The sequence below is a fragment of the Mycetomoellerius zeteki genome, unplaced genomic scaffold, assembly GCF_001594055.1.
Source record: "Mycetomoellerius zeteki isolate Tzet28-1 unplaced genomic scaffold, Tzet1.0 scaffold88, whole genome shotgun sequence".
NCBI classification, from domain to species: domain Eukaryota; kingdom Metazoa; phylum Arthropoda; class Insecta; order Hymenoptera; family Formicidae; genus Mycetomoellerius; species Mycetomoellerius zeteki.
In genome coordinates, this window is record NW_017257913.1 from 90,561 (window position 1) to 101,437 (window position 10,877).

Genomic DNA, 10,877 nt, shown 5'->3' on the forward strand with positions numbered 1-10,877 from the left:
AAAAATGGTTATGACTAGGAAATGACTTATTTCCGGACCTATGTTTATATAGCTTTTTGTCCTTCTTTTTGAGTTCTGAATCACTTCCCAAAGTATTGCGGGCGATTTTCCGGACATCCTGTATATAAATTTATTAATAAAATATTTACATACTTTCATTCAAATTCATACAATTATTCAAATAATTGGAATAACAGATATCATAAGTTCTTAGTATCTCGTAATTAAAGATAATGAATTTTGTCAGGCATTTTTTCCAGCATAAGCATCACTAGCGATGCACAATTTCTCCCATAATTCTACAAGAGTGTTTTTCGTCAAGCCAAACTTGCAAAATTCTTTTAATAAAGACCGATTTTCTTCAGAAAATTCCATTCCTAAATCAATTCCGTTTCTAAATCAATTAATAGTATTTTTTATCATTTATAGAATGATTTTGATCAAATCCACAATTAACTTTAGCGATTAACTTAATCGGAAATTATAAAATTTTTATTATATAATTTGTAGTCCCTAAACTAATCTAATTATGCATGTGTATATGCACGTGTTAAATAACAAAAAATTAATAATTCTATATTAACAAAATATTGGAGACACGAGGGCAAGTCAAGAAGTCCTTAGAAAATCTGTCAGAGGGCACTCGCAGTGTCATGTCACATTACTTTTTGACAAATAGCATCTTTCAGCTGATTACTGTCAAATTTTGAGCGGAATTCATCGCATGGTTTCATTTCTGTAGACGATTAAAGCGAACAACCTTTGTATTTTTTGCAAAATGGAAAAAAACGAGTTTCGTGCAGTGATCAAACATTTACATATGAAAGGTTTAACATCGAAAGAAATCAAAGCCGAGAGAGTTGGATAATGTTCATAGCACATCTGCACCAGCATTTGCGACTGTATACAATTGGGTGAATGAATTTAAACGTGGTCCACATGTGATGCACCTCGTTCTAGACGTCCAATTAAGGCTGCTACGCCAGAAATCATCGATAAAGTCCACGATATTATTTTGATTGATCGATGAGTGAAAGTGCGCCAGCTTGTTGAGGCCACAGGCATATTACATGGCACAGTGATTTCAATTTTGCACGAACAATTGGGTATGAAAAAGCTATCGGCAAGATAGGTGTCACATTTGCTCACTGTGGACCATAAGCGCGACCGTGTGACAATTTCAAAACAATGTTTGAAGATGTTTCAACGTAATTCAGATGAATTTCTGCGTCAATTCATTATTGTGAACGAAACATGGATCCATTACTTCACACCCGAGAAGGAACAGTCAAAACAATGGACTTCACCGGGTGAACTAGTTCCGAAGAAGGTGAAGACCGTGAAGTCGGTCGGAAAAGATGGCTACAATTTTTTGGGATGCACGCGGTATAATTCATATCGATTACCTTCCGTCGAAGCAAACGATCAATGGTGATTACTACGCAACCTTATTGGACCGTTTCAGAGCTGCGTTAACAAAATTTGTGCCCAGGGGCTTGTGATCTCTAAACGCCCTCCTTATAAGACACTACTTCCATGATTTTCTGATCTTGTTTTAGAGGATGGTCCTAATTTTCCATGACAGAAATGACAAAATCGGTAGTGTCGGCGTTGCGAAGATCACTTTTCAAAAGTAACGTATAATAGTACCAACTTCTTTTTTAAAACCGATTATCCCAACCCTTTATTATTGCTACCATCATGAACACAATATTGCTATGTCATTGCCACATCGTTTTTACAAAACAGTGCAGGACTACTCTATTACTCTTAACAAGTTTCGTTATCGTTATAACGCCATTCCGCAGTTTTTTCACCATAATAAAAAAACTTTACGGAGTTATAACGATAACGAAAGTACATACATATATTATTAAACAGAAGCTATTTATCAATGATTTTTTACAAATCGCAAAAATTACAAATGCGCTTGTTTAAATAACTTAATTTTTTCATTTATTAAATTGTGGCGCCCCCAGGCGCCTCTGGCACTTTGGCGCCCTAGGGCTCAAGTCCCAAAAGCCCATAGGTTAACGCGCTACTGGACCGTTTCAATAACATTTTAAAGAAAAAACGTCCCCATTTGGCGAAGAAGAAAGTGCTCTTCCACAATGCATGGGTTGACACGTGTCCGGCACCGATGGCCAAATTCAACGAATTCCGCTACGAATTGCTTCCTCATCCAGCATATTCGCCAGATTTAGCCCCCTGCAACTATTTCCTGTTTCCAAACCTGAAGAAATGGATCGGAGGAAAGACATTCACCACTAGAGAGCAGCTCATCGCCGAAAAAGAGGCTTATTTTGAAAGGTTGGACAAATCATATTATTCGGACGGCTTGAAAAAGTTGGAGAATCGTTGGATCAAGTGTATCGAGCTGAAAGGAGACTATGTTGAGAAATAAAAATGAATCGATCAAAAAAAATGTGTTTTACTATGTTTTTCTAAAAACTTATTGATTTGTCCTCATACTGTTTGACAATTAAATTTATAAATATTAATTGTCGATAAAGTTTATCAAAGTTTAATCAAAATCACCACTATATTCTTTTTATTTAGTAATAAGAGGTAAATAATTTTTTACCTATGTCTGTAGACTTTACTGTAAAGAAATGTTCAATTTGCCACGTCAAGTCCAAAAATTTTATTGTCCATTGAAATACCACATAGCTTTTTTCTGTATCTACAGATGAATGTACATATACTAATATACCTCCGTTTTCCTGAGTACATTGCTCAGTGTTTGCATATTTCTGTATTTCTAAACTATGTAGAATTTTAGATCTAAGGATATTCTTTTCGTTGTAATCAGAAAATGCTAAAAAGAAATACAGCTTTTATTGATGAATAATATTTATATGATCATTATAATAATCTTATTGATTACTTACATTATAATAATCTTAGTGATTACTTACCGGACATAAGAAGAGAAAAGTTTTTCATATTTGTAATTTTCTGAAACCAAGGGGATATTTCCAATATATAATAATCATGGATATCTTTATTGAAATAACATATTATGTTCTTGATTTTAAAATCATCATTTAAATTCTGAAAAAAAAAAGAAATTAACAAATAAATAAAAAAAAATAGTTGCTCATAGAATTATATATTTTATGGCTGCATTCGGAAATATCACCTGGGTACCCCCGTGTATCATCTTATCTTTATTTAACATCGGGTAAACAACAAGGATAAAACGATACACGGGGTACTCGGTTTCCGAACTGATGTTTCCAAACGCAGCCCCAATCCTTTTTGTATATTCCTTGTATACCTTCAAAATCACTGTTAATTCAATATCAAATGAAATTGTTTTTGTTATTACTTTAGCAATATATACATAAATATCATCATGTAACCATTTTCTATCAACATCTTTGAATGTTATTCCGGTTACTTGAGCTGTAATTTCACATAATTTAGCTTTGTACTTGGTAGATAAGGATTCTGACAGTTTGTGATCTTCATCATCAGAAAACAGCGTGCTACAATCATTCATAAATCATAGTTTATTCATAGATGAAAATAAAAACTTTATGGGTAATTATCCAGAAAAACTGCCTCTAAACGGATTTCGATGAAATTAAGTTCATTCGACGCGTTTTTGCATAAAATAAACGAATCTGGCAAAAAAAGTGTCGCTCTGTCCTACGAACCGAGATATTAATTATTAAAACTGATAAATATTCAGGTTAAGAAATTTGTCACATTGGTGGTATAGAGGGATATGAGACCATAGAAGTAAAGATCTTTTTGCTTCAATTACAAAAATTCTCGGTTTCAAAAACAATTTTCAGCTTTAAAAAAATAGTAATTATTTAGAATACGGTTCCTCCTTAGAATCTTAATAAAAATGTATTCATTTGACGCATTGCCATTCAAAATGAAAGAATCTGACAAAAAAACTCAGTGAACGGTCTCGTAAATCGAGTTATTAAGTGTTAAAGTTCGAGATTTTAGAGATTAAGATAACTGTCATCCTGATTCGATACAACTCTATGGATGGAATCCATAGTCCGGTCTTAATCTCAAGCAATGGGTGCATTCAGTACCACGACAGCTCAATGACATTATTGATTAATCCCTTTTTTACTCAGCGAGCGTTATCATTGAGCGGTCGTGGTACTGAATGCACCCAATATCTTAAGATACTAATACGGTCTCTGATTGGTTCATGCACTAGCTTAAGACCATCTTGAATCTTGAGCAACATCTATGGATTCCGCCCTATATATACGTCCTGCTTTAATTACACAAATTCACTGCTTTAAAAACACAAATTCACTGCTTTAAAAACACAAATCACTACTTTAAAAATACAAATTTACTGTTTTACAAATTCACTGCTTTAAAAATACAAATTTATTGCGTTAAAAATTCAGTGTTTTAAGCACACAAATTCTTTGTATTAATAGTGAATTTGTGTTTTAAAACGAAGAATTTGCGTTTAAAGCAGAGAATTTGTTTTTAAAGCAGAGAATTTGTGTTTATAAAGCAGAGGATTTATGTAACCCTTTATGCCAGAGCTGTCCAAGGTCGGTGTTTTTTTATCTGAAATTGAAATGTGTTGGTATTCATGCCCATTACCGTTCCTACTCCTCATTTCATTGCTGTTTTGTCATAGCGCGCGATGCTCGGTCTCATGGACACTAGTCCGAAATCGTTAAAAGTTTTTTTACCTGTGCTCTATGCCATCGATGCGACAGATTTCTTAACCTGAATATCTGTTAACTTTAACAATTAATATCTCGGTTCGTGGGACAGAGCGACACTTTTTTTATCATATTCGTCCAGTTCATGTAAAAACGTGTCGAATAAAATTAATTTTATCAAGATCCGAAGTTAGGCCCCTAAACTCAACAATTACCAGAATCCGGCAGAAAAAAATCCGGGACTGCCCTGTGAAACGAGATATTGAGCGTTAAAGTTGATGATAATTGAGGATAGGAAATCTATCACACCGACTTAATGCAGCGCTATGTACATACGCGTATTTTAGTCGTATTTAGAATCGTTATTTCATCTCTGATTTTAATGAAATTAGGTTCATTCGACGCGTTTTCATTCAAAACAAAAGCTTGTTCTTGCTATGTGCGAAAAGTCGTAAACTCGTGTGGAATCGTTCAGAGGTCAACTTTCCATGCGAAGTGCGGTTCCACACATGGTGGAAGTCCCATACAGCACTTAGTTTTCTGAAATATCTCAGAAATATTTTAACTGGAAAGTTTCAACTGAAACATTTCATAAAAATTGCGAAATATGTCTGCAACATTTCTGAGACAGCTTTGGAATAGCAAAATGTCCGCGATTCTTGCACATGAAACCTTATTGAAAGATTGATGAAACGTTACAGAAAGAATCTGCAATCTTTTTGAAATATTACCAAAAAGTTTCCAGCTATTTTTAGTACTTTAAAAATGATATTTAAATATAGGGGAGAGTGGTCTAAATCGAACCGTGTTCCAAATAGGACCTTTTTAATTTAAATGAATACGGTTAAGCAGATTTGCGTACTATTTATAATGTAAAGTCCTTATAAGACACCGAACATGCGATAGCAGTTTGACAGTTCTTTGTCATAACATTCATAAAATGGAGGCAAATATGTATTTTCAGTCATCTTACGAAAATTTTTTTAAAAAAGAAAATCCTTGTAAATCATTATTTAAAAGGTGTTAAAAATTTGAAAAGTAATTGATTTAAGATAATTAAAGAGTGTAGAATTAAAAAATATCAAGCATTTCGTGATCACTTTTGCGGTTTATTGTAAAATTTGTTCCAAAATTCGAAAGGACTCGTGTCCAAATCAGACAGTACAGTGAATAACTTATATAGACCTGGTTGTAGTACTGGTGATTGGCTGACCAGATCTGGTCCAAGCAATTAAATCAGTAAAATATTATGAGTCATCAGACTCAGATTAGTTGAGTTTTATTGATTTCAATTCTATAATAATATAAATAGTAATTTTTTTTTCCGAAAAAATTTTTATCTGACTGTCAAATTGCTCGTTTTTACTCAATACTAAGAGAGACATTAAAATATTTTAAAATTTTATCTAAAAATCCATAAAAATAAGAGTTTTCGATTTGAACCAGGGGATGGTCCGATTTGGAACCGATGATTCCAAATCGGACTGGAAAGAGCGTTTTTACATTTTCCATTATAGTTTAACACAGGTGAGAGATACGTCAAAATAATCTATCTGAAGCAAAAATGAAGGGAATTAAATGATCTTTCCAACGGCAGCTTCGATTTTACGATCGGACTTTATTTACGCCTTATAGAGAGCAGAAACTGCAAATAGGTCCAATTTAGACCACTCTCCCCTATACTTGATTGATACTTAAATATTAAAATTTATTATATCGACATAATTTATTATGTCAATATAAATTTAAATAAATAAGAAAGCGATAGCCATGGAGAAAAAAAAACAGTTTTTGCAATAACGTGAATTCAGATACGGTGAACGCTAAAGTCATGTCCTTTTTTAAATTAGTTGTTAAGAAGAAGATAACCTGACTTTAGCGTTCACTGTATCTAGATAAATGGTATTGCAACAACAGCCTATTGTCAGATCTCCTCTATCTATTTTCAAGAAGACTTGTTCTACAACCGACTCAGCCAATTCCTTCCAAGGAGGGAATCAGGGAAAACTCGCACGGCGTGCCCTTACTTCGAGGACAAGATCCCGCGTGCGCGCGGCGACGAGAGAGGAGAGGGGATGGAACTTTCGGCAATCGTTAAGTATACATATACGTACATGCAAAGGGTTTCTGCTCCTCCTTTCGTAAATTCAAAGTTAATTCTTTTTTTAATTAAATCTCGCTTTGCGTGCAAACTTGGAAACCTGCAAACTGCCAAACGTAGAATCGCGATTCGCGTGGAAAGTTGTAAACATCTGAACGATTCCACACGAGTTTACGACTTTTCGCACATAGCAAGAATAGGCTTTCGTTTTGAGTGAAAACGTGTCGAATAAGCTTAATTTCATTAAAATCAGAAGCGAGGTAACGATTCTAAATAAATATCGACCGAAATACATATACATACATAGCTGTATTAAGTCGGTGTGGTAGATTTCCTAACCTCAATAATCATCAACTTTAACACTCAATATCTCGCTTCATAGGGCAGTCTTCCATTTTTTTCTGGCAGATTTTTTCATTTTGTGCAAAAACGCGTAAAAAATGAGCCTAATTTCATCGAAATCGGTTTAAAGGCAGTTCTTCTGAATAATTACCAATTTACGCATTTATATTAAGTTGATTACATGTTGAAATTGATTTGTTCTTTACGTCCATTTTCTTCTTGATCCTTCAACCTGTCTCTCAAATAAGTAACCTTCTTCTGGAGTTGATCTTTCAGAGCACGCAATTGTATTATCTCTTCATCATCCATTTTTTTTTGTTTACGATGCTTCGTTAAGGTATTTCTCCAGCTACAATGACTGCGTTCAGCAGACTCAACAGTTTTGCAACCGTTTTATGATTGTCTGCTGAGATAGGACCATTCTTCTAGATCTAAAAGTATGATCCAATCAGCGCGAAGGAAACTTCCAACAGTTTCAAAACAAACGTTCTGCTGAACGCAGCCATTCACGAAAGTTCATCGCGTACAGCCTACGAAAGTGCCTCTCTGCGCGTGCTCTCTGAAGCAGTGTTGCCAGAGATCAAAAATTAGTTCCTATCAAAATATCTCCACAAAATAATTTTTAAATCCCTACAGTTACGCTACATAGGATAATCGATAATACAAAACAATAAACACTAAAAATATGCATATGAGTATATAATTTATTTATTAATAGCGTTTTTGATTGGGAAAAGTTAGTGCGCTCCAGTGCGCACTCAGTTCACATCAATACTGGACGAGTTCCATAGGTTGCACTGAATAGTGCAAGTTCAAAAGAACACGCCAAGATTTTCAATGCTAAAGCTGAAGTGCCATTGAATGTGACGTTGAATCAACATCGATTTGACGTTCATCGACTAACCATTAATGGCTTAGCTGGAAAACCAGCTTACTCCCGACATGGTTACAGTCTCTACTGCTACTGTTCATTGTAGACCACGCATTCATGTAATGGTCCGTCTACAATACACGTAGTAAGCTTGATTTAAGAAGTAAGAGTAAGAAATTGACCCATCATAGTCGAATGTGAGAAGAATAATTGATTATGATTGGTCAATTTTTTACTCTTACTTCTTAAAATCAAGCTTACTTCGCATATTGTAGACAACGCCTTAAGCCCATTCTACAATGAGCAGTAGGAGTGGTTGTAAGGCTGTGAGACACATCGGGAGTAAACTGATTTTCCGGTATATAGGACATAGAGAGTAAGTCCGTAAGCAATGAGAGAGTAGAACGTAGGAAATAGATTTCAACCATTCACTTACTGACTTACTTTACGCCCTGTTATACTGGAAACCCAGCTTACTCCCGATGTGTCTTACAGCCTTACTATACTCTTAGAGTATATCCACACAAACTTGCTTAGCCGCATAAACATATGCATAAAGAAAATTATCCAATCATATTTTATGTGTGTCTTTATAAGAGAAATGCGATTGGGTAATTTTTTTTATGCATACGTTTATGCAGGTATGTAAGTTTGTGTGGATATACCCTTAAGGCCATCACACGTACAAAAATTTTAGTCGTAATCGTAAGGTCGCAAATCGACCAATCACAATCAAAATTACGATCTTGTGTTTTAAAACGCTCGACTGTGATTGGCCGATTTGCTTACGGCCTTATGATTACAACTAAAATTTTTGTACGTGTGATGGCCTTTACTGCTCATTCTTCTTCTTCTTCGTTTTATTGGCTCCGCAACCAGGTCAGATTGGAACTGAGCCATTGAGTGTCCGTCATTTTACTGCTCATTGTAGAATGAGCTTTATGGCACCCTGACACCAAATCATGGTGGAAGTTCCACTATGATTTGGCGTAAGGGTGCCATTACATGAAGCGCGAAAATGCGGAAACTAATAAATGCAATGCACCAACGTTTCTTCAGACAGAACAAGCCAAAATGAACCAGATTCGACGGTTTCGACGCATGATAGTTCCACCGTGGAAAAGGATCACATGATCAAAATTGACGAATGATATTCGTCAATTTTGATTACGTGATCCTTTTTGTCGCTGAAACAACCGATTTGAGCAACTCGTGAAAATTTACCTTTATGGTTTTATGATCATCAAATCTAACTTCTGTAATAGGGTCTTATTTGTAAAAATTGAAATGTGTAAAAAAATTATAATTAATTACTTTATACGCTTTTTATTAACTTAAAAGTAATTTAAAGTGATATTAATAATAGGATTTTTTATTAAAAACGATTAAAAGTGCTTAAAAAATGAGTGGGGAGTGAACGCAATATGATTGGCCGTGACGTCACGATTCAGCAGAGCCCGGTAAGTTTAAACGTTGTAAATACATACTTCATGTAAATGACACATACATAAGATATATAAACAAAACAAATGTGATATTTAACGGATCATGCGAATTACTAAGGGTGCGTTCCGTTTCTTGCATGATGCGCATAATGCATCTTTTATCCTTGTTATTCACCGAATGTTAAACAAGGATAAATGATGCATTATGCACATCATGCAAGAAACGGAACGCACCCTAAGTAATCAGTTACAACATGGCGAGAAATATTACAGGTTTTGTTAAAGCTCAATCGGATAATTTACCAAAATTAAACGTTTTAATGGTTGCTGACTTTTTTAGTGAAAATGAATTTTTTAACGTGGCAGAGACAAGAGGTGTTAAAGCTAAAAGGTGTTTACACACTTTACATACATTCAATATATATAAAAGTTTAATATAGTTCCACAATCAATATCTGTATTTTACAGGGCTGAAGATAAAGATTATGGTGATGCAGCTGTGGGATACGTTGAAGTAAAACGTGAAGGTAATTTCTGCCAAGTCCGAGGGAAAATATGTCCTGAACATAGAGTAAATAATAAACCTTACTCTGTATCGATGCTTGTTAACGAAGAGATAGACAAGGTCGAATATGTTCGATGCGAAGACTGTGCAGCTGTAAGTATTACTGACGATCTGTAAGTATTACATTATTTATTATATTCACATATAATGTAATTCGATAATATTAATTTTTATTTGAATGATACCAATATTAATAACATTAATGTTGCTTGCATCTGATGTTTCTCGATGAGGCTGGCAAGCAAATTTTGTCGGCATAACTCCATTCTTTAAGCGAATGAGTACGTTTGGAATGAACCTGACTTGCATGTAATTTTCAACATCCTCCTCTAACTGCAAACATAAAATCAATTTATTTTGAATTATTTAGGATTAATTTATTATATTTTAGGTATATGACTTACATTGAAATGGTGTTCACAACAAAACAAACTACTAGTCAGCGATATAGTTGAAGCATCAGTTCGGCCTGAGATTTCGAACCATTTTCTTCGAATCTCTCCTTTTGGCACTGACAGGAAAATTGTTGATGGAGAACAGATATTGTTTTGAGTGCATGAAGGCACAAAACACCACTTGTAATTTCTTTTTTTCTCTGCCATTACTCGTTTCTGCAAATTTTCTGCCATTTCACATCGGTTTATGTAAATTTTAAATCAACTGTCAACAACAGCTGTCACCGACCTAACCTAACTTATTTTAATAAAATAGTGAATATTTAGTCATAAAAAAATTATATTTATAGATTTAAATTATCTGCATTGTTCATAAGATCCATTTATCAATATTAGCAATACTCATTTACGGCCAAAAAATTATTAAAAATTATTAAAAAACAGAGGAGCGAAAAGAAAGTGTGATTGGCTTATAGCGTGTGACGTCACGATTCAGCAGG

At 34.4% G+C, this 10,877-nt stretch overlaps 2 protein-coding genes across 2 annotated transcripts; one reads left to right on the forward strand and one right to left on the reverse strand.

Moving 5' to 3' along the window:
- LOC108730278 (uncharacterized) lies at window positions 1-7,424 on the reverse strand. The gene is made up of 5 exons (XM_018459859.1): window positions 7,283-7,424; window positions 3,281-3,491; window positions 2,919-3,054; window positions 2,585-2,818; window positions 1-377 (listed from the first exon to the last, which is right to left on the reverse strand). Exons 1-5 carry the CDS (start codon window positions 7,408-7,410, stop codon window positions 244-246), a joined length of 843 nt encoding a protein of 280 aa, XP_018315361.1. The 5' UTR covers window positions 7,411-7,424; the 3' UTR covers window positions 1-243.
- Window positions 7,425-9,671: 2,247 nt separating this feature from the next.
- Window positions 9,672-10,697, forward strand: LOC108730277 (uncharacterized). Its single transcript, XM_018459858.1, has 3 exons — window positions 9,672-9,808; window positions 9,886-10,075; window positions 10,374-10,697. Exons 1-3 carry the CDS (start codon window positions 9,672-9,674, stop codon window positions 10,389-10,391), a joined length of 345 nt encoding a protein of 114 aa, XP_018315360.1. The 3' UTR covers window positions 10,392-10,697.
- The last annotated feature ends 180 nt before the right edge of the window (window positions 10,698-10,877 follow it).

Excerpts from the sequence above, each read along its gene's own strand:
- LOC108730277 (XM_018459858.1), top strand. The coding sequence starts at position 9,672 with ATGGCGAGAAATATTACAGGTTTTGTTAAAGCTCAATCGGATAATTTA. Across the intron at positions 9,809-9,885 it reads AGAGGTGTTAAAGCTAAAAG|GGCTGAAGATAAAGATTATG; the intron begins GTGTTTACACAC and ends TGTATTTTACAG.
- LOC108730278 (XM_018459859.1), bottom strand. The coding sequence starts at position 7,410 with ATGGATGATGAAGAGATAATACAATTGCGTGCTCTGAAAGATCAACTC. Across the intron at positions 3,492-7,282 it reads GAACAAATCAATTTCAACAT|CACGCTGTTTTCTGATGATG; the intron begins GTAATCAACTTA and ends GAATGATTGTAG. Across the intron at positions 2,819-2,918 it reads CTTTTCTCTTCTTATGTCCG|CATTTTCTGATTACAACGAA; the intron begins GTAAGTAATCAC and ends ATTTCTTTTTAG.